Below are 22866 nucleotides of genomic sequence, written 5' to 3' on the forward strand. Positions count from 1 at the left end.
GAGCCCCCACCTTCCGCCAGGTGAATCAGGTTCAAACTGTTTAAATGTCTTTAGCATCTGGTTCTGTGACTGAGTTTGACCTCTGGGACGCTGTGTGTGAACAGGAAGGACGTGTTGACTGAACTTATTCTGATGTATGAAGCCACATGCATCAAAGAGAGAGAAGTCACATTTCAGCACTGGACAGCTCCACCCGACTAACATATCAGGTTTCAGCACTTTCCAATAAAACCCTCGTGTCTGTGTGCGATCAGATCAATAGTTGTTGTCAGGGCTGAGGACATTTCTTCTTCAGCTGTAATAAAGCGATGGATTATTCAACGTTATGACAAAGACTTGCAGGTTTCCACAGAACAGAGGTGGTTTATTACTAAGACGACAGCAGGACGTCCATTCAGAGAAAAGAGGATCAAAACATCCGCATCCGAATGTTCATGAATCCAAATTATTCAGAGAGATGACTCAGGTTCAGGTTGTGCAGCGGAGTGTGACCTCTGAACTTAGTGGAGTGGAACGGTGGGGGTGCCTCCACGACACTATTAGTGATGTTGTGGGGACCTAAATCTGTTACACAGTCACAGTATAGGGATAAAAAAACAAGTCCCTTTAACATTAATCACAACAATGTAAGGTTAGGTTACATTTAGGTTAAGGTTAGATATTTGTTATGGTTAAGTTTAGTTTACAGTTAAGGTGAGGTTACAGTTAGGTTAAAGTAACATTTTTGTTAGGGTTAGGTTAAGGCTTGGGTTTCAGTTAAGGTTTCGTTTAGGATTTCAGTTGGGTTTAGGTTAGGGTCAGTTTTAGGGTTTAGGTTAGGGTCAGGTTTAGGTTAGTCTAGGTTTAAGTTAATGGTTGGGTTTGGTTTAGGTGAGGTTTAGGTTAAGGCTTGGCTTTCAGTTAAGTATAGGTTGAGGATTTCAGTTGGGTTTAGTGTAAGGTTAGGTTTGGACAAAGTAGTAACTATGGTTAAAGTTAGAGTAAGAACTCAATGTAAGTCAAAGTCCTCTGAAGTCATGGAGACAGGACTCTGTGTGAAGTGTGTGCGTGTGTGTGTGTGTGTGTGTGTGTGTGTGTGTGTGTGTGTGTGTGGGTGTGTGGGGGGTCCTCCCTCCCATCCCATCAGGCCACGTGATCCTATCTATGGCGTGACGTCAGACCTCATCAATTCACTGTATAATTAATCATAATGTTTGAATCCCCAACACCCACTCTTTTTTTATGACTTGTCTCGGGGTCTTTCATTGACGCGGAGAGAGGATGCTCTCCAATGGGTGCGGAGGGGGGGTTGTTGATGGGGGGGGGGGGGGGGTGGCTGCGATGACGCAGCCGCCCCCTTCCCCTCTCCACCCCACCTCCCACCCTCCCCTTACCTACGTGACAAGTGAAAAAGGCATGCCTGCTCGGATTCATGAATAAAAAACCAAGGGGGAGTTAAGTTCACAGGACGCAGGGAAGTTCTCCGCAGACAAATGTTCGGCGGCGCTGATCTCCATCACAGAGAAGCTGCGCGTAAAACCCCCCGAGAAGTCAGCTGCGGGCGCACGGAGCGCTGCTGCACTCTCCGCTAACAAGAGACCGGACAGGCGCTTCATCGAGGGAACAGAGGAAGAGGAGGGGAAGAGGAGATAGAGAGAGAGAGAGAGAGAGGCTGAGATAGAGATCCTATCTCACTCTCCCCAGTTGAGGTCTTCAGCGGATCGTTCAGCGGATCGCAACTGGTAAGAGGAGGCACTTTTTACGCTGCGTAAAAGCGCGGAGCGTGTGAGGGGAAACTCAGGTGTGGCTGTTTTTTTTTCCTTAGAAACTCACAGGTGTGATGTTAAAGTTATTGAGATGTTAAAGTTCACCTCATGTTTCTTCTTTTGGACGGTTATTACTATACACTCACTTACTGTATCTTTCTCTTACAGCAGGACAATGTCTAGCAAAGCGACTTTAGCCTTACTCATCTATGGAATCATAATGCACTACAGCGTCAACTGCTCACCTGTGGGGCTTAGCTTCCCCACTGTTAGGTATGTACTCCATCACTTCATCACTAAGGTCTTCAGGTGTTGATTCCTCTGTTCTTCTTGTTGCATGCATAGGGAGGGAACTGGAGGATTGGACACTGCAGCAGCTGCAGGGGGGCACAGGGCAAAGATAATATCTGACTCACAGTTAGTGATGTCTGCGGCCACAATAGCCTTTATTGGATTACTGGATAACGGCGTATGACAGCCAATCCATAGGGCTGCTCACACAGAAATAATTGCGAAGAAACATCCACCAGGGAGCGGCTCTAATGTCATTTAGGGGAATTAGGCAGTGAAGTACAGTGGCTCAATCTGTCCCGGAGCCATTGAACCAATTTATGTGATTAGATAATTAATAGGAAACGTTTTGTTGAGGAAAAGTGGATTTTATTTTCAAGAAAATCTATTTTCTAAAGGATATTGCTTTTAAACTGTGGTAACAAGTAGCTTAAAATGAAGTATAGAGAATAAGTGTAAAGATTTCAGGGGACTTAGCTGTATTGTACATGTGTATTTTAAAGCTTTGTTATTTTTTTTATCTAGACTTGACAGTGAGGTTTATGATGAGGATGGAAATTCCTTACCGTCCCTGGATTATGACAGAGACCAAATGGATGTGAGAAACCCTCCGCCTGTCGATGGCGACGTCTACGCTTTGTATTACCCTCCAGACAAAAGGTGAATATATATATATATCATCCCTCTGGGTTTTTTTTTTATACCCCAAACCTTGTTTCACGTTGGAAACCTTCCATGTTTGAACATCTCATTGCTGTAGTCCTATTTCTGTCCATGTTGTGTGTTCGTGTGTGAGTCAGTGTCTAATTCTGAAGTTTATTTTTTATTTTAAACTGACCTGAGGAAAAACATACTTTCTTTAAAAAGTATAAAAAGAACCTAATGGACATTTCCAAATTGCAAGAAAATAGCCAATTGGAAATTCTGCCTTAAGTACTGGATTCAGCAGATTAAAAAAAAGGTAGAAAGAAGCAAATATAATCATCTCAATACTTCTTCTAAATTTTGAATCTGTCTTTCATTAAAAAAAAGTGCAGTTTAAGACCAGATATTACAATCGACATGTTGAGATATAGACATATTTTTTCTGCAGTGCAGCTACTTGACATTGTTGCCTCTACATATGCCCTGGGTGTGTGGTGATTTCACTGTGTGGCTATATCTATTATCCCAGAACGGAAAGGCACGCAGACGGCATGTTTAATAAAGCCTACAGGAAAGCGCTGGGTCAGATATCAGCAAGGAAATATCTGCAATCTCAGATGGCAAAACGTGTAGGGTAAGAGCATCTTCTTGGTTGTCACCTCTTCTTTTCTATGTGATGTGTTCCTGTCCCGTGTGTGTGTGTTCTTTGTCTCCTTTGACGGATCCTTTAAATGCCCTCAATCCACGCTGTTATACGTGAACTGTGTACATGTCTGTGATCCCATTTTCTCCCAATGTGTGCTGCTAAAAAAACTGCCTCTGGATCAGCTATAATAAAGGCGGATGGGTGCAAATGGGCACTTGATTGATTTGGAAGTGTCACTATCTGAGCTGTGTCATTAAGGCGCGGGGTGGGGGGGTGGATTAACCCGCACATGCAGGCTTGAATTTATTTCCATATGAATAATTTATTGCTTTGAGTCCCGGTGGTTGCTGATGGAAGGGGAGGCATGCACTTACTCCAGTCTTATGAGCAGGCCTTATCATATATTATTGGAGAGATGTGCCAAATTGCCCTGGGATGGGCTAGAAGTTAAACAAACGGAGTACGTGACACCAAAATAAAGGAAAACGGATTTGCAGACACATCGCTCCTGCAGGCTAAATCTCATTATCTCATTATCCCCCCCCCCCCCCTTTAAGATCCTAATTCCAGCATCCAGACTCCTCAGCCCCACAAGCAGAGGTCACTTGGTGAATGCGCAGACGCATGTGTGTGTGAGTGTGTGTGTGTGTGTGTGTGTGTGTGATGCTGAAAAACCTCCCTCTTGTCTCTGGCAGCGGGGGGAAAGTGTTGGAGGACAGCTCAGAGCCCCTGTCCAAGCGACACTCAGACGGGATCTTCACAGACAGCTACAGCCGCTACCGAAAGCAAATGGCAGTGAAGAAGTACCTGGCGGCCGTCCTGGGGAAAAGGTATAGACAGAAAATTAGAAACAAAGGACGCCGGCTGGCATATTTGTAGCATCCTCCCCTCCTGACTTATACCAGAAAAAAAACCCTAAGTGTGTGCAGCCCCAGATGAAGTCATTCTGACATCTGAACAATCAGTGGATCGCTTTTATGTTCTTAAACATGTATTTATGTATGAAGTAAGCCATTAAAATGAATATTTTGATAATAATATTGTTTTTATTTTGTACTTAAAGCACTTGAGGACACATATATCGACTTTGTGGACTAATTTTTGTTCGTTATGAGAAAAAAAAAATAGCCTCTATTTATGTATTCATTGATTTATTTTTCTTAGACCTATTGATTGAGGGGAGACAGTTGTTCTCGTGACGATTCGCTCCAACAGCCCTGTCTTTTAAACATTTCAGTGCTAAGATAAGAGATTGTGAGGAAAATAAATTGTTTAAAAGACAATCAATGTATTGAATGCTGCTTTTTGTAAAGTGACATTAAGAGTTTAGTTGTCTTTATTCACAACAGCCTTGAAGACATAGGTTTTCACCATATCCTACAAGACATAGACTTTGACGCCCTCCCGGACGGGGATGAGTTTGAGGCTTTTTTGGGGGACTGGCTGAAACAGTTCTCCCCCGAATTTCCGGTGAGTGTCAGGCTCTTTCCCAAGGCCGTGTCCTTGCAGGGGGGCGTCTCTCACGTCCCTCCCTTTTTTTTCTCTCACCCTTAACTCTGAACCTTTTGATCTTGCTCCAAACGCTCAAATCCAACTCTTCTTCCACCTCATTTGTGCTCCTGTCTCTCTCGAGTCCGGCAGATTTCACCTTTAATCCCGCAGCGTACAGGCTGAACGTGGAGAGGCTTTGACTGATATGTTATACATATCACCGCTGATTGATATGAAAGGCAGAGATTTATCCGCATCCTGTCACTGGATGGAAGGATGATTAACGATAACTATTTTATCAGATCTGGTTTAAACCAGACGTGAGCCCTGCTGGCTTTCAAAGTGCCAGTTTTATAAGTCAAGATAGGAAAAAACGAGAAAAAAAAAAATCTGAGATGAGGACCAGAGTACTTTTGAGGTTTTTCTTGTCCTTTTCTTCCGCAGTGTTTACAGAGTGAACTTTCACCTTTGACTCGTGTAAAGTGCCAATCTTGTGTTTCTCTCAACTGTGTGTTTGGAAACCTCTTACTCTGCTGAAGGTTTCCTCATGTCTCTCTGCCCATATAATAAGTATCACTGCATTTAAAGCACCACCAGGCAAATTTCTAAAAAGGCATAAAAAAATCCAAGACACAAAGAAGTGATACTTGTTACATGGCGACTAAACCATCGATTTGTTTCTTTGTGAGAGACACATGAGGCAGTTTGGACTTTTGTGTTTGAACCTTCTGGGTCTATTGTGCTTCCCTTTTCTGTCATGTGAACCAATGTAAAAAACTACAGTAGAATGCATGATTAAAGTAATTGCACTAGCCACTGCATCTCTGCAGACGACTCCAACTAGATGGTTTTGCTTTCTGACTACTGCAAACATATATATATACATTATTTACCTGTCACCTTTCTCGATGTTGTTTTGTGTTCTGTTCTCCTCACTGAAGCTTGTCGTCAGTTGAAGAATTACCCTGAATGTCCATATCCTCTGTTACTGAACCATCAAGAAAAACTGCAATTAAAGTAGTTTACCCATCGTCTTAATCATCACGATTGAAATGACAATTGAATTGAGGGAATTGAAAAGTATAAGCTGCAAGTAGAGAGGAATAAAACACAGTTAGAGAGACATTGAGAGAAAGACAATAAAGGAACAAGAACACGAGGCAAGGTTCATAAATCACTGAAACTCACTTGTAGTATTCACACTTCTTCCCAGTTCCTACATACATCAGGTAAAATGTTGCAGAAAAAAACAAACAAAAGTTAATCTTTAGTTTTCAAAGAGCAGGGTAAAAAGTTATTTGATTTGTGTTTATTGTATAAATCTTTCTTTGATTTTGCATTCTCCTCTAGGCTTTGTGACGCAGGAAGCAGTTTGCGGCTGTGGTGCCTTGCATCGACTTTAAAAATCGCCATGAATCACAGGTGGCTATTTAGTGGCCCTACAATGCTGCACATCATCAGCTTACATTTCACCCTTTCTGTTGTTGTTTTTGTGTTGCACAGACGTTTGCTAGGCTCCCTTAGCGTCATCCAGCTTAGACGTCAAGCGTTCTTGCTTGCACTGCTTTCTTTGGCTCTTTGTTTTTAGAGCACTTGATTGGATTTTTTGTGAAAACAGAGGAAAGGATCAGTTCCCCCCTCTCCATAAAACATACATGTATGATAATGAAAGCGCCAACAGCCTTACTAAAATGAAATAATCTTCAAAGATATATATATATATATATTTATTGTGTAGAAAGTGAATATTAGATTACTACTTCAAATGGCGATCTGCAAAGGTCAAGTCAATAAATGTTTAAAAAAAGTGTTGTAAGATTTGTATGAATAAATTTTGTAAACAACAAATATTCCGTCTAATCTTTGAAGCCGATATCACAATAAGTCTTTGACATGACGACACATTTAAGAGGATGAAAATGAGAAGAGGCAAAAAAAAAGCTGAGTCAGTGCATCTCCATCATCGACCGTTTGAACGAGATGATACACAGGAAACGAGAAGTGGACATCAGAGAGGGGATTCATGTAGACCACACACAACCAGAGAGGGCAAACCACCAGGCTGCAGATCAGTTTCAAAGCACAGACACTACGGAGTACACATAGTAGCCTGAAAGAAATATTCAATTCACTTTGAATTTTAAAAAAGCAGTATTAATGAATGTGTTGTAGATGAGGGCAACTGCAAGATGTTGCAAGATAAACCAGAGATACAAAGGACGAGCTGCTGAAAAGGAGACAGACCCACGTCTCGGGCTCTTTTTCGTACTGACTCAGTGGGTTTTGGCGGAGGAGCGGTGACACCAGTTGGCCGGGTGTCTACCTCCCCTAGAGGACAGCATGAGTAAAGAGACGTGGGAGGGATCACCCAGCACCGCCACACAGCCACACACTGCCTCGCTGCACTTTACACCTCTCCAGGACTTCAGCCGTCACCGCCACCGCCACAGGCCTGAAGCACGGGAGGAACAGTTGGCCGGTCTCAACACTGGTGCGTTCACTTTGTGCCAAAAGTGATGTCGAGGCACGGAGAGAAAGAGCTGAGGCAGGCTGGTTTCAAGCAAACAGGCACAAACGTACCTTTTTATGTCCCTTCATATATATAAAGTAACGACAGTACAACCCAGTGTAGTTCAATGTCGTGACTAAGCACAATAAAGTTCATCTTTTTGATATAACGGTGAGGGATAAGGGATAATCGATAACAAATGTATTTGTACAATTTGAATACAACACGTACCTTAATTTGCCTCCTACTTCATTCTCTGCATTATAACAAATGATATGATAAGTTCGCATTCATTTTTAAGAAAACACTATAGGACCAACAGAAACTACACTTTTAGCCTATTTGGTATATTTAGCCTGCTAGCTCTTAGGAATTGATCCAGTCTTCAATACCTATATTGTGTGCCTATATAACTGGTTGTAGCTGCTATAATACACAATCTACTGTGTAGCCCTATGAGATGAAGGACTCAGGGAAACTTGCTGTGTGCATCTTGCTGATTTAAACATTAAAGCATCAGATTGAGACTTTTTAGACTATTTAACATGTTGTATCAAAAGGCACAGGTGTGATTTGCATCGATACCTGTTTTCCAAAGTATTATCCTTCAGAGCCCATTAAAAGTTTTATTAACCTACCTACTTAAGTTGCATTATTAAAAGTGGGATAATGCCCTAATCACTGTTATATAATGACAAGAAAGGGAAACAGCGGTGGTGGTGTGAGGCTTGATTGGGCTCCTGTTGAGACCCCGGGGACTCCCACACTGTGGGGGCAGCAGGCGGCATTTGGAGTACCACCACTACACACTCTATCGCCCTCAACCCTGTTCTATTTCCACACAACTTAGCCAGAACTACAGGTGAAGGCTCTAAATACATCCTCATATCTCACACATGTGATAACAAATCCCAGCTGGAGCTGTTCTTGAACAGTGACAGCTTGTCTGCTCTCCAGACCTGCCCGTAGTGCCTCCAGGCTCTTTCAAGGCTTCAGCTACTCTCACATCACTTGTGAGTAGCTGCAGTATCACACTGTGATGTGTGGTATGGGATGTCAGAGCGAGCAACCACACAAAGCCTGCCGTGTCTCTGTCTGCTCCCCTGTGTGCGTAATAACCCCCCCCTCTCAGACATGATGGCAGGGCTTTGATTCTGCGGCCGCGGCCCCCGGCTCTCAGAGGAGCACGCACGGAAGATGATCAATGGGAGTGATCTGATTCCTCCGGCCCGTGCCAGACCCTTCCTTAACCTTACTAACCCGATCAGCCGATGTTGCCCGGCAACCGGTCCCGGGAGGATGCAATGGGTGTGGGCGTGGCGACGGTGGCCTTCCTGGGCACCAAAAGATCACGCTGGATATATTTCACTCAGATGGCTTCAGTGTCAGCTGTGTTGTGTTCTACTGGGCTGCGATGGCGGAGGATGCAGGGAGGGGCTGATGAATAGGCTCTCACTGATGGAGACACAGGTTGAGTAATGCACGGTGATTCATAAAATCGCACAGACATAAAGAAAGACAAAGACGGACACACACAGTATAACTAATGCTTTTAGAAATTAATCACACGAAGATGCTTTTGGAACAGACTAATAAGTCATTGAAGTACAGATCTACAAATCCGATTATTGTGAGTTTAAAGATAAAACATGCTTGAAAAAGTCGTCGAAAAAATAATGTAAATGGTAGGATAATACAGGAAACTCAGGAGGGTTAGTACAAAACCAAATACTATTTTGATTCAAACTAAGAGACTTTTTACTTGTTTACATTTAACTACAGAAAATGCAATTCTTTCACAACATATCAACACGTTATGTCAAATCCAACCGAAGCTAAGACGAGATGAATCAAAGTAACTGTAAAATTCAAACGTGCTGCCATTCCTCAACATACTTTCTATTCCGGTCAAATCAAACTTTGCTGTTGTCAAACTGCAGCCGAACACCCTCCGATTTTCTTCCTCACGTGTTCAAATCGTGCTCCAAACTCCGAGCTTCAACCCAGGATCCCCCCCTGCTCTTCTGGGGCCTGTGTGAGTGACAGCTTTCTAGAGGGGGAATCCACATGCAGCCCTTTCATCACGACCGCCCCCTGGGCCCCTTCTTGACTGACTGCCGAGCGGTGCAAAAGTTCAGCCATTACGGAACACTGTACTGCCGTATTCACAACGGTGAGATGCGTCACTTTTTGAATGTCCGACATGTAGAGAGACGTTTGTTATGTGAGCGGACTTCATCCCTCAGTCCATCATCCACCTTCAAAGGGAGGAGACATCGGACGAGTTTGATTTTTAAGTTTTTAGCAACGTTAGATACATTTACGGAAACTAGCAGACCCTCCTCGTCTTCTGAAAACTTACGGATACAGACAAAACAGACAAACTGGAGCAGTACTACCACAAATCACGAGGGGGCAGTGTAGCTCATAGTTCAAGGTGGCTAATAAGTCATAGGACACAAGAAAGGAATTTTAGCAATGGCAGAACTTCTTAAGAAGAGCCTTTGCGAGTTGGTTAGAAACTACAGGCATCTATAAAAAACACAGCCTCTTTCTTACGAGGTACATTATCACAACTTCTGTGTTTGTTATTGTCAGAAACTCTTGACTCCGCACTGCCCTCTAGTGGTTGTGTTGCTTACAGTTATATCGTATGAAACGGACATATCTCTAAGGCAGCATCAACTAGCCTTAATATACAACATTAAAAAAGTTGGACTATATTTTAAGGCCACTTATATTGCTCATAGTTTTAGTATTGATTTGTACTGCTTGTATGAGATCTCTTGAGATCGAACTATATTCATCAGAGAAAATGACAAACATCTGATTCATGTCAGGGTGAGAAAGTCTCTGAAGCAGCTTTTAGGACATTCTTGAAATATAGAAATCTCTATTCCTGATCCAATACTTTGAAATCAACCTACATAACTTTTAAAAAAGGAACATCTGAAGTAATAAAACAGACACATGCTTAATTTGATACACTCAAGTGAATTGTAGCTGCAGCTCCGTGTGGTCTGGTTTGACCGGTTTGACCAGCAGCTTATTGAAGCTAATCTTGGAAAACTTGAGGTGGACACTGCTGTTTGTTGACTTTTGACTTCTCTGGACTTCTGCTGCTGTTATTATATATTATTAATCCCATCCCCGCCAAGAAAAAAGATCAAACTCTGCAGCTGGATAATGTTTTTCATGTCCAAAGCCTTTTGAAAATAATTTATTTCTTCACTCTCTAATCAGACAAGGGAAAGATCTCGGTTGTGACACGAAGGTATATATTTAAAGTTGGGGGGAAATATTGTGTATAGAGTATTGATGCTATGAATCTTAAAAACGTCTTTAAATTTTCTATTAAATTTATTCCATATTCATGGCAGAAAAGCACAGGTTTCTCCTCAACGTGAGACTATTTAATTTCTGATAAAACGCTGAAACAACAAAAGGAAACCTCGCTCCGTTCGGTCTTGCAGCTACAGCCTCACAGGCATATTGTTGTGTGACTGACATTACAAAACCAGTCTGCTGACTTGAGCCACTGTGAAGTACAACACACACTGCGTCACACATCCCCCCACATTCAAAGCATATGTAAGATGCAGCTGCATTCACAGGGAGTTGTTAGCACGTTGCTAGAATGTGATATAACTGCTTTTTTACTGTAGAGGTGACGTGCATCACACTGGGAAGCATCTCAAAGAATGAAACATAGAAAACTGTAGGTACACATGTTATCTGCAGGGAGTGTTTTGCATTTTATTATTTAGTTATCGTCGAGATACTCAGATACACTGTTAGGCCTAGAGACCCATACCACTTATTAATCTCATTCATTTACAAAAGCATTAAAGATATAATATTTAACAATTATACAATAAAACATCCAAGAATGATAAGATCGTTGTTATATATTTTGTTGAGTTGTGTAATTATGTTATCCAAAATATTTCCAACAACATTCACACCCAGAGAAATCCATTATTTTGTGACGTGCGCCTGAGTCATGTCAGGTAGATTTTTTATTGGCAATAGACAACAACTCCCATGATCCCACACTCCTTCACGATGTCATCAGACTCGAACGTTTGGTATTGTTTTGATTGAGAGACCCCTAGTGGTCAAAGTTGCATATTGTGCCTTTAAAGAAATTGATAAAATTAGTTTGCAGCTTTAACCGATTTTTATTATTATTTATTATTATTGATAATGGGCTTTAGTACAAGTGAATATTTGGCTTTTGATAAAGGCCAAAAAGCTGGTAAATGTTTGAAATACTGTGAGCTACTGTGTGAGTCTGTCTGTGTGTCTGTGTGTGTGTGTGTGTGTGTTTGTCTCTCTTGGTCTGTTGCTTGGGGAATAGAAAGCGCTGACAGCACCTTGTTAGGAGGCTGGAATATCTGCTTTTCATCCCGCCTCCCTCAGTGACGCTTTAAATGCTGAAGGCATGTAATGTTGTTCGTGCCTGGATCACGAATTCACAATACTCTATTTCCATTATTATTTTCAAACCTGCACGTCTCCCAGTTCTCAAGTTCCTCCTTCCCTCCCTCCCTCCCTCTCTGCGGACACCGTACAGTACATCAGAGCCCAATTAGCATCCTCCCGGCTCCGACGTCATGGCAGTCTGGGTTCAAAGGCCAGAGGTGGAGGAGCATGTTCCTGGATGTGGACTGAACGCTGTACTCATTATTGGGCTGTCAGCTGACCCCTGATGTCATCCTCCCCACATCATTAGAAGTGGTGTAGGTCTCGAGGCTCAACTAGGCACAGACGCACACACACACACACACACAGGCCACAGCGCCATTAATATGCATCTACTGACGTCACGGTATCGATCTATCCATTAGCACACTGTACCACCTCATGAAATCATCACTGCGCTCTGTACCTCTGCGAGGATGAGGAAGGTCACAGACACGCCGGGAGATCGGGGAAGATATGTACACAGTTAAATCACTTCCCTGCACATTTGCGGCGCACTCTTGCCCACTGTGTTGGGAGGTCATAAAAAAAAAAAAAGAAGAAAGAAAAACAAGGCCATAAAGTGTCTTGTTGTGGTGGTTTTCGTATCTAGACGTCCATCATTCATCTGACACCGATGAGACGGCCGTAATAAATCAGTTCACCTGCCTGTTTTAAATCCTGCAAAAGGTGGAGGTATAGAGTGGATTTATCTGGTTTCTGCTGACGTGGATATACCTGTCTGCTCTTGTAGGAGGCAACACTGCGAGCAGAGATAAATCAAACACTAACAGAGTAGAGCATTCAGTCATCTCCTAAAAGGGGAGTATCAGTTATTCGTGTACACACAATTTCCCTGGTTCATTCTTTTGTTTCTTTGCAGCCAATTGAAGAAATCTGATTATTTAACAATCAAATTAAGATAATACTTTTTTTGGGTATAGCTTTAATTTTGTATGTAAACTTTAGTCAGGCTGATATTTATTTTGTTACGTTTAAGAATTACTCATAGACTGTACATAAAGATGGATGACATGACATATATCATCTAGATCAGCCCCTGGTGGCTGGCTGCGGTATAGGTTGTAAACCCACACCTCCTCCATGTTAGTGGACGGGACATGGATCAACCAGCATCACCACAGGCCAAGACCATTCCAGACAGGCATGTTTACAACGAGCACTGCTCAAGTAAATCTGTCTAAAATCATATTATACTTCACGAATCTGCTCCGATCCTAAAAAGATTAGATAGTCGTCATTCTTTCTTCACTTCACAACACAGATCTCCTGCTGTTCATCTTCATCGGAGACGTCGTCCATCAGTCTCGCTGGCTTCTTATAAAACCCTTTTAGTGACCGCTTTAGACATGACACGTAAATAAACAGGTGATGAATAAGCAAGGTAATTAGATTTGACTGAAGCCGAAACGTATTTCTATATGTATTAGCCGAGCGATGGCTGCATGACCATTAGAGTCAGCTTTGTGGGAGAAATTCATTTCCTGTCATACATGATTAGACAGCTTGTTAGGACTATTATCCTGCTGGTGGTGAAGTAAATGAGTCGGTCATTACTCTTTGGATTCTACATATCGTTTATTAACACTTGTTTTTATCTGGGCCGTTGTTTTACATTTCCTTGATACAGATTATTAGAGTACAGTCTGGAGACCCTCAAATACTCAGTTTAATGGATTTATTCAATGATTCAGACGCAGGTTTGTTTTTCAGACGATGGGCTAATTTGCAGATTAAGCACCAATCAGCAATTAACTAACCTTTGTCTGTTAAACATCCATAATTACACCGGGGGGGGGGGGGGGGGGGGCGGGCATTGACTGGAGATAACCTTTGGATGCTTTGTAGTCGGCTGCGATCTGAATGAGTATCCTATCATTCATCCTCTCCTCTCTTTCATATGTATCTTTAATATCTCCCGTTACCAAAATAGAGCCTCTATCTTTAGCTCTTCACAGTTCATCTTAGCAGACACTGACTGCTCCTGCAAAAAAGAAAAAAGAAAAAGAAAGGGTCTCTTGTCTCCTCTCAGATTCCTCCTGAGGTAATGCTGCAGGGCTGCAAGTGTTGATGAAGCAGCAGGGATGCGGAATGATTGAAAAACCAGGCCACTTTCAGCCACTGAAAAAAGTGTTGACATTATCATTTTGCAGCTGATAAATAATGCCGAAATAAGACATCCTGAAGACGGGCACGACACGAAACAACTCCGGCAGCGGGGGGCTTTGAGGATGTGTTATTTCATGATGGAGGAGAAAGTTGTGCGCCTTTCATAAAACCTACAGTTTCCTTGAAGCGTGGCGTCCTGAAAAATGCACGATGCTGGTTTATTTGTCCCTGTGCGCACGCCGCAAACTCACTGCAGAGCAACACACAAGCCTTTATGTCAGAATCAGCACCATTACTGTCTCAGCGAGCCGTACTGTTAAGCTCCGAGCTTATTAAAAAAGACTGAGCACGCCATATCGGCCGACAGCCCTGAATCATTCAGCGGAGCCTTTTTCTTAATGTGGAGGGGCAACACTCTCGGGTGTCATCCAATGTACTTTCTGTCCTTACTTACGTCCTGGTGCTCTGTTTGAACCACTCTAAGTACGTCTTATATATTCGTGCAATGGCGATTTAGAGAGACCCACAAAAGAGCCGTTCTCACATCGTAAAAGGACAGAAAGTCAAAGATGTGTTGCGAAGAGAAAGTTCTACGGGGCTCTGGCTTTTGTCTCCATCTTCTAAGAACAGAATAAAACTGTGTAATCAGGTAGAATTTGTTTCTACCGTCTCTTGTTTTCTCTTGTTTGAGTTTATAGACCAAACAAAGTAATTATGAGACTGATCCTTGGGTTCAGATGTCAGGATGTGGTGAACAACATCCGCTCATGGGTCCATTGGCTGCGGTCGTTTTAGGAAGTAGTAAAAGTGAATATTATTGTTGTAATTAAACTTTAGCTGAATTGTAAAGAGCTAAAATGAAAATGTGACCCCACAAAAAATGAACACTGTAGTAAAGATTTATTCAGGCCCAAGTGACGACACTGGCAACATCTACTGGGGCAGTAGACTGTAAATCAAGATGGACGACGTGACAGCCCCCAAAAGTGTAGTGAACTCATCTTGATAGCCCCCTAGTGGCTGGCTAGGTCATAAACCCTGTCTCCTCCATGTTAGTGAACGGGACAATGGGATCAAACTAAAAAGTAAAATTGTGTAGAACCTTCAGAGGACGCAACCCTTGAAGGAGGTGGTCTTTGTGTGTAGCGTGGACAGAAAATAAGGATGGTCTGGTGTGCAGAGGATTTCCGTGGTCATCTTCACTAGCTTGTCCCGCCCCTTACTGCTGTCGCCTAGCAACAGAGCTGCATTTGGAAACAGCAAGAAAGTTCTGATGCCCCTTAGGATTTTAATATGTGTAGAGTTAAGCATAATAACTCATAATCGGTCTTCGAATGCAGGCTCTGCAGGATGTGGCCTCTGAACTGAGACACAGCTTCTGGCAAACATGATGTTACAATGAAAGATGGTGGCTCCTGTGTCTGCGATGTTTGAGCTCCATTTTTGTACGACTGGAGGAAGTGGACACATGTCGTTTCTTCACATCTTTATTTACAGTCCATGGCCGGGACACAGGAAATTATCACATTTCCTTCAATTTATGAACATGACGGTTCCTCGAACACACACTGGATACTTTACTAATTGAGAAATATACAATTTGTACAAATTTAGTAACTTCACTTTTAATCAAACTTTCCATTTCCTCTCATATCTTCTCCATAACAGAAATTAATATTACTAACAAGTCTCAGAGCTGCGAAAACATGTTTACAACCCACCACTACTTTATGGATTCACCTTGAATTCACACAAGCATGAATCATAATACAGATGTTATTCACAGTGTGGGGCTGGAATGCAGCTGAAGACCCTCGACGCTCGGTCCTCTGCCGCCTCTCTCAACCTGAACATACCGTCATATAATCTCTTTTCATATTTCACATTGTTTATTAATAACGTTTCATATGCAGAGGCTGCAAATCAAACTCAGTCCTCTTCATGCACACTCTGCATGTTTGTTGGTTATCGAACAGACTTTCTTCAGCTGCCCTCCACCCTCACATAATTAAAACCCTTCACACTAATACTGAAATAACAACACACAGACATTTTTCATTTAGTTCAAGATCTCATAAAAGAGGTAAATAAAGTGCAGCTGAACTGTATGTGATTACAGTTCAATCTAAATCTCCTCCTCGGGAAGCGTGAAGAATGGAAGTCTATGTAAATGTCCTCCGCCTTATTAAAGACAGGTTTATGAGACGAGGTTGAACGACAGCTCACGTCACTTTACACGGAGCCGCTGAGGAAGTAGAGCTTCCACATCACGATGTGAACTCCCATAATTCAAAAGGTGGATATGTTATTAATTCTACTTTCAGACATTTCTGGAGCGGCTGAATGTGAGAACGCAAAAAGGTCTGAGTCAGTTTCTCTGACTGAGAACAGAGGAGGAAAATGACCAGAAAATCCACAGCGAGCGAATGAGCGTGTTGACAACGCTTCAAATCTGCACATGGAGGCGAAACTGAAAAGAGGAGCCATTCATGTAGAAGACAATTTAAGACAACGAGATTTAAAAGCTTTCGGTATTTATAGTCACGTCCTGTCTTTGGCAGATGGGACATGCTGTAGTATTTATCATATCATATATATCATATATATTTATCATAGTATTGGCTGGGAAGACGTGATGTGGGAAAAGATTCACTTCACCCTCTCACTTCGCCGTGAATCAGCTCAAACCCCTTGAGGGTATCGGATCAAACAAACATCCACCTGGAGGAGACAAGGCTCCACCAGCCGGCAGTCATTTTGTACTGTGGTGCAAATTACACCGTATTATAACGCCTCACAAAGGAATAATGGAAAAATACCATTAAAAGCCTGTAATAAAAGTAGTGAGCTGGGTGTAATTATGTCAGAAACCTTTCTTCATACAGCTTTTAATTGAGAGGATGCATCAGTGGGATGAGTGTGTTCCTCTTCTCTCCTCTCGCTCTGTTTTCTAGCAACGAGGACTTGCTCATTATTGGTCAATTCAATGCAAGGGTGTCGTGGTGTCAAATGAGATTTGTCTCACCATTACAAGAAGTAATTGGTCGAGGCTCTCCCCGCAATTTACTCTCAGCCAGCGCTACAATAGCTTTATGGTGAATAATTGCCGCTGTCTGGCTCAGCACTGTTATGGGCAACAAGCGTGTGGAGCCCCTGCAGCTGAGGGGCCGACGATCCACGGTGGAGAGGACGGAAAACTCTCATCTGGTCTAATAGATGAAAATGCTCAGAGCGAAAATATCTTGTTTAGGAAAACTCAGAAGTACAGTTATTACGAGTGAGTATAATAGATAAGGTCAAATAAGATATGAGACAACAGATGAGACGAGACGACACAAGATTTATATCTGAAACCCAAAAATAAAATGTCATCATACCTCCTAATGTTTGCAAAAATATTGTTTCCTCATGTGTTTCATTATGGGTAATTTCATATATTTGACATTACTTTTGTCTGTTCAGTGAAATGGGGATTGGTAGCTTTTCATATTCCGTTATAATTTTAAATTGAAGTGACATTACACTTAATAACTCTAAAATGTCCCCAGGCTCTGGTGCTGAAAACCCTTTTAATAAAAAACAAGTTTTCCAGTCGAGAGGACGAGATCATTTATATTTATTTGTGCTGCAGACAATTATTCAGACAAAAAAAACAGACAGAGCCCATTATTACTGTGCACTTAAAGAGGAATAATCACACAACAAGATGGAATTTAAAACACTGCACTAGTATATGTCAGCGGTTAACATCACAGGATGCATTTGAGTTTACAGGGGCCAACACTTCTTCAGGGAAAGACTCAAGACAGAAGACAGCTGAAGTCTGTCGTCTACTCGCACAACTGTGGATTCAAATAAAAAACTTTCCACAAAAAAGGAAAAAGTCAAACACAGCGTCCCGACACCGAGCCTCATATCACTGATTTGTTGGATTTTTATTATGTCTGTATTAAAGCCTGAGTTTCTGTCTAAATCTGTATTCTCAGCTGGCTGCCGAGGAAACAGGCCCTCATGGTGTATTGATGGCCTCGGCTCAGAATGAAGTCCTTCACTGTCTGCTAGCGATGTCCTGGTTATACATGCCTCACAAATTTTTAGCACAGGGGGTAGGATTTGAATAAAAATGTCAGGATGATTTAGCGATAAAACCGCTGCCGTCCCCATGACGAGCGCCCTCTCTCAGTGTGAAAATCCTTTGGCAGGCTCTTCCCACCGAGCGTCACCCGCCTCGTGCCCTTGCTGCATCCGAGCAAAGCTTCGTTAGGGGGCAGAGGCTTCGGAGACGTGACATTTGGGAGTTTCTTGTTTGTGTTTATTTTTTCCGTGACACACAAACTCGCCACTATAGGAGCGAGAGGAAAACTGAGACGATAATAAGGGAACTGCAGGAACTATATTCATGACTTCTCCTCTCCCCTTAGTTTTAAGGCTCCGGATGAACAAACCAGAAGGTTAAATGCAAAGGCCACAAACTGTTTACAACCTCGTTTCTGTGCCGTGATTGGCAGATTTGCCGGGCGGCTCCTCAGCGCTGGGAAATGAAATATTTTTTGCAAGTCTAACCCACGGGCAGCGGGGACACGTCTGAGATGTGGCATTCAAGACCGACACTGCAGCTCCGCTCATTAGTCTGGTTATCACTGTTAAATGTCCCAAAACTCAGCGGAGGTCAAAGAATTTGCAAATAGACGTTTAACTAATTGTCTGAATGTGACTTCAGATTATGCAGCAGTGTGGTTCTCGGGGCTAAATTACATTAATAGGAGTCTTCCTCTGAGTTTCACAGATATTTAATTACAGATGCAGCCAACTGGGCTAAGATCTTATTAATATTATCTCCTTATTAACTCGGAGTGAATGGGGATTGTATCCATTCCCATTGCAGACAAAAGTCGGATGTTAGTGGTCTTTTATCAGTTGTAACCTTTTGACCAGTGGAAAAGGAGCAGAAGAGAATTGGGTAACTTTTGTGCTATCGTCATTAAAGTTGAAGAAGTCGGTAAATTGAGATGAACTACTTGGATCCAGCAGTTTTGTGAGGCTGTGACGCATTTCCACTAAATACAAAAGTCACGTGACAAAATAAATAATGCAAGACTCATGTGTGTTGTAATGTTTAAGATGTGCCAGAGCTTTCCGTCTTCCTGTGTCTATCTCTGTGACACCTTGACACTTATACGAGCAACATATCCGTTTGTCGATGGCGTCCCCCCGAGGCGACGCCTAACTCATGGATCAGGTGCCGGGCGGAGGTGGGTGAGGTGTGCGGCGTTTTCCCCGAAGGAGATGGAGATGAAGGAGGGAGCGAGGGAGGGAGGGGAGTGCGAGAGACGAGGGCCATGACAGTGAGAGGGGGCCGGGTAATTTGCTCATGTCCATTCATTACCTTCATTAAAGTCTGAGAAGCAGACACATGCTCACTGTCTGATTTATTCTGTCAATCATGGCAATGATAGGCCAGTCTATTACTCTCCCTCCGCCAATCGGGTTGTAGGTTCGCGGCTTCATTACGCAGTGAGTGTGAACATGGAGATTTTCAGCGGAGATGAATGACACGCCGCAGGACGCGTACATGACTCAGAGAAATTAATGACTAACCTGGGTTACAACTTTAACTTGGTAAATGATGATGACAGCCACAAAGAAAGCTGGTGAAAAAATAATAATCTGTATTACACCATAAATCCAAAAACTCTCTCTCTCTCATATTACTTCAAGTTCCATTTTTTTTTGCTCTGAACTAATATACAAACGCAAATGATAATATAACCTAATAATAACTCATTCTCCTGAAATATTAAGCCAAAGCGTCTTGATCGCCCCCCGGTGGCTGGCTGCTGTATAGGTCATAACCCTAGTCTCCTCCATGTTAGTGAATGGGACATGGATCAAACTAAGTCAAAGTACACGTCAAAAATAATTTTCTCAAATATTTTTTCTGTTCTTGTCACACGTGATGTCCGTTCAAGTGCTCTCAAAAACACAACAGACACAGAAAATGGTGGAAAGCAGCAAAAATCAAGCTATAAAAACAACACCTCAAACTGTAGTTGTTTGATTATTCATGAAAGCCTTCCAGTTTAGTGTCGGACTGGAAGCAGCTAATTAGAGGCTGCAGTGCGACCTCAGTCGTGATCACACTAAAGACCAGGAGGGATCAGGGACCAGTTTTTGGTGATTTAATGCAGCGGCGTGTCCCTTTAGTGCAGCTGATGTGTGGAGGCCGGGAGGCTGAGCTGGATGTCAGGCTGCGGAGGGCAGAGCTTGATTGGAATCAAGGCTCTGTTGGTGGAAGACCCAGCGGTGACGGCCACGGGAGGCTAATTGGTCTTTGGCATTTAGCACATTGTAGAAGGGGCGAACGGACACATTTCCCCCCCGTGCTTTGACTTCCAGGTTTGCATAAAAGAGCAGAAAACAGCGTGAGAGGAAGCGATGCATCCCTATTAGCGCAATTAGATGACACCGGACATGTGTAGAACAGTGCACTTGATCTTATTAAGCAGCTTTTGTTTTCGGTCACAATTAGCTGCAACAACTGGTCGGACTGGTTGAATGTCACCAGTCGGCGTACAGGGACAAGACTTGATTTCAAATCTATAATTCTCTGTTATTTTGAATATTCGTGACTAAGATAAGCCACGATCAAAGTTCTCGTTTGGCTGAATAGTTTTAACCAAATGTCAAACAGAGAGTGTGTGTAAAATGGCTCAGGTAACCTGCAGAATAAACTGTAGTGGCTGTAAACTGTAAAATAAAATAAGATCTCTTCTTGAGCAATGAAAACAATATGGTCCGTAGTTAGTTTTATGTTTTAGAAAAGGTAGCTTTGTTTTAGGCTCTTCTGTTAGTTTTAAGTTCTTTGAAAGTTTTAGCTGTGCAATATTTACCCTGTTTAGTATTTTATTTAACTTTTCACTGTTTTCCAGATCGATTATGCAAAAATAATCTGACTGGATTATTTGGGTTGTTTTCACCCTTGTCTGTTGTTTGTCAGTTTTTAAGAAAGATGAAAGAAAAACTAATGATCAGATTTCTACGAAACTTGGGAGGAAGAAGGAAGAACCCATTACATTTGTGCAGCTCCAGGAATAAATTCACTTTCTTAAACATTGTGAGATAGTTTGTTTTTTCAACATTTTGACCAGTTTCTGTTTTGATGAAAAAATTCAAGGCACTGATATTTATGAGTGTGTTCAATTTGGTGCAGATCCAAATATAAATCTGGATCTCTGGTCATTATTATTATTGTTCTGTATTTATTGATTATCTACTTTATTTACTTCCTAATTTACTCTTGCTAATGGAGCTTCCCAGCAAAATGTTTTCATACGATAGCACTTGTAAAACTGCTGTGACAAAAAACATCTTGAAACTTGAATCTCGTGGCTCATAGTTATATTTCCACTCTCTGACGCAGAGGAAGCAGCTCACATTTCACAACAGTGCTTGTTGACGGTTTGTCGCTGAGCTGAACTTCAGTGGTGAAATCCGTGTGGTCCAGTGTGGAGCTGCAGCCCGTGTTCGTCTTCGAACCAGCAAACAGCCTGTGTGTGCTGCACATTCCTTCACAAACCACACGCGGGATCTCAGAGCTGTTCGGCTTTGACCCGCTGGCATTTCTGGAGGCAGTGCAGAACACATCAACTCCCCCTGCAGCCTCCCTGCTGGGCAACAAGGATCTCACTGAGTCATGTGTGTGTGTGTGTGTGTGTGTGTACTATAGTTTCCCCCCACTGTCGCCACAGAGCCCGTCAGCCTCAATCAGCTCACTGCAGCAGCGACCATTACATGCACGGTAACGGCAATCGGCTCACGGCAAAAGAGATCAGGTAGAAATTTCAAATAATGTGCGAGAACCTGTCTGTGTACTGTACATGTCAGAGTGCAGAGAAGAATAAATCAGATTTAATAATGCAGAGCCTCTGGTGATGTGCTGCCTCGAACCTCCTCGGTGCCGTGCAGCTGTGGATACAATAAATAACGTGTTATGCTAAACAAAGGCGTTTTCAAAGATTGGTTTGAGACCAATATTGTGGCTCGTGCACATGTGCTATTCTCATGCTGTGCTTGACACTGCAGGCACACGACCATGAATCACGAGTCTGACATCATGTATGCACTGTTTCATTGTAAGGATATCATGGTGTTATGTTTTTATACAGTCATTTATACGTTTTATCCTTATGGAATATGCTTGCTTTTCTTGTTTAAACCACTAACACAGTAATCAAGCTTTCGGCAAACTACCGATTCATGAATTTTAACAACACCCTCCATCCCTCACGCACTGTTTCATCCACTGTTGCCTTCTTTCATCACAGAAAATGTCAATAAATCTGGTGAGGCTTAAAACTCGCTTTTCATCTTTTCCTCATTTACTCCAAAATCTCATCAAACATTCAGTCCCCGTGAGACAGGGTTGCTGATTTAGACTGTACACTGTGCATAAGTCAAAATAATGTGCATAGGAAGGAAGCCATGTTGCACAGTAGTGATTAGGAGATGGAGCCGGGGTGATGAGGTCCCACCAGTACACATACTCGACTAATCATGAGTCCCAGTTGTCAATCATGACGTTGATATTTTATGGGCTACAAAACATTTAGCGTGTGATGCTGATTTCTAAAAAAAATCTGTTGCTGAAACACAAACACACACACACACACACAGTGTCTCATTACGTTATAGATAAGTTAGGCTGGACGTCAGCCCGTTCTCTCAGAGACAAAAGTTCAAACGTCATTATGTTTAATTAATGCATCATATTTTCTTGGACGGCAGCGATTCAGCCTGGAGATAAATCCTCATCAACAAAATAAAAAATTGGCTCGTACCTCACACAAATGTAAAACTTGTTGAAAGCTAAAACGGCTACTGAAAATGCCACTCAGCCTCCTGCAACTCATTTCTCTTATTCTTTAAATTGAAACTTGGGAAATTAT

The 22866-nt window shown here is 42.4% G+C and overlaps 1 protein-coding gene across 5 annotated transcripts; it reads left to right on the top strand.

Annotated features, from left to right (window-relative positions):
• Window positions 1-1384: 1384 nt before the first annotated feature.
• On the top strand, window positions 1385-6660 carry adcyap1a (adenylate cyclase activating polypeptide 1a). Of its 5 annotated transcripts, XM_034572435.1 has the most exons (7): window positions 1387-1721; window positions 1914-2018; window positions 2562-2696; window positions 3211-3315; window positions 4023-4157; window positions 4677-4797; window positions 6169-6660. In XM_034572435.1, the coding sequence occupies exons 2-7, from the start codon at window positions 1921-1923 to the stop codon at window positions 6175-6177; spliced, it is 603 nt and encodes a 200-aa protein (XP_034428326.1). In that variant the 5' UTR covers window positions 1387-1721; window positions 1914-1920; the 3' UTR covers window positions 6178-6660. The 5 variants fall into 5 exon arrangements, with proteins under 5 accessions (XP_034428327.1, XP_034428325.1, XP_034428326.1 ...); XM_034572434.1 differs by lacking the exon at window positions 6169-6660 and having other exon boundaries at window positions 1386-1780; window positions 4677-5953; XM_034572433.1 differs by lacking the exon at window positions 6169-6660 and having other exon boundaries at window positions 1388-1721; window positions 4677-5953.
• The last annotated feature ends 16206 nt before the right edge of the window (window positions 6661-22866 follow it).

The sequence above is a fragment of the Hippoglossus hippoglossus genome, chromosome 20 (genome assembly GCF_009819705.1).
Source record: "Hippoglossus hippoglossus isolate fHipHip1 chromosome 20, fHipHip1.pri, whole genome shotgun sequence".
Taxonomy (NCBI): domain Eukaryota; kingdom Metazoa; phylum Chordata; class Actinopteri; order Pleuronectiformes; family Pleuronectidae; genus Hippoglossus; species Hippoglossus hippoglossus.

Excerpts from the sequence above, each read along its gene's own strand:
- adcyap1a (XM_034572434.1), top strand. The coding sequence starts at position 1,921 with ATGTCTAGCAAAGCGACTTTAGCCTTACTCATCTATGGAATCATAATG. Across the intron at positions 2,019-2,561 it reads CTTAGCTTCCCCACTGTTAG|ACTTGACAGTGAGGTTTATG; the intron begins GTATGTACTCCA and ends TTTTTTATCTAG. Across the intron at positions 3,316-4,022 it reads CAGATGGCAAAACGTGTAGG|CGGGGGGAAAGTGTTGGAGG; the intron begins GTAAGAGCATCT and ends TGTCTCTGGCAG.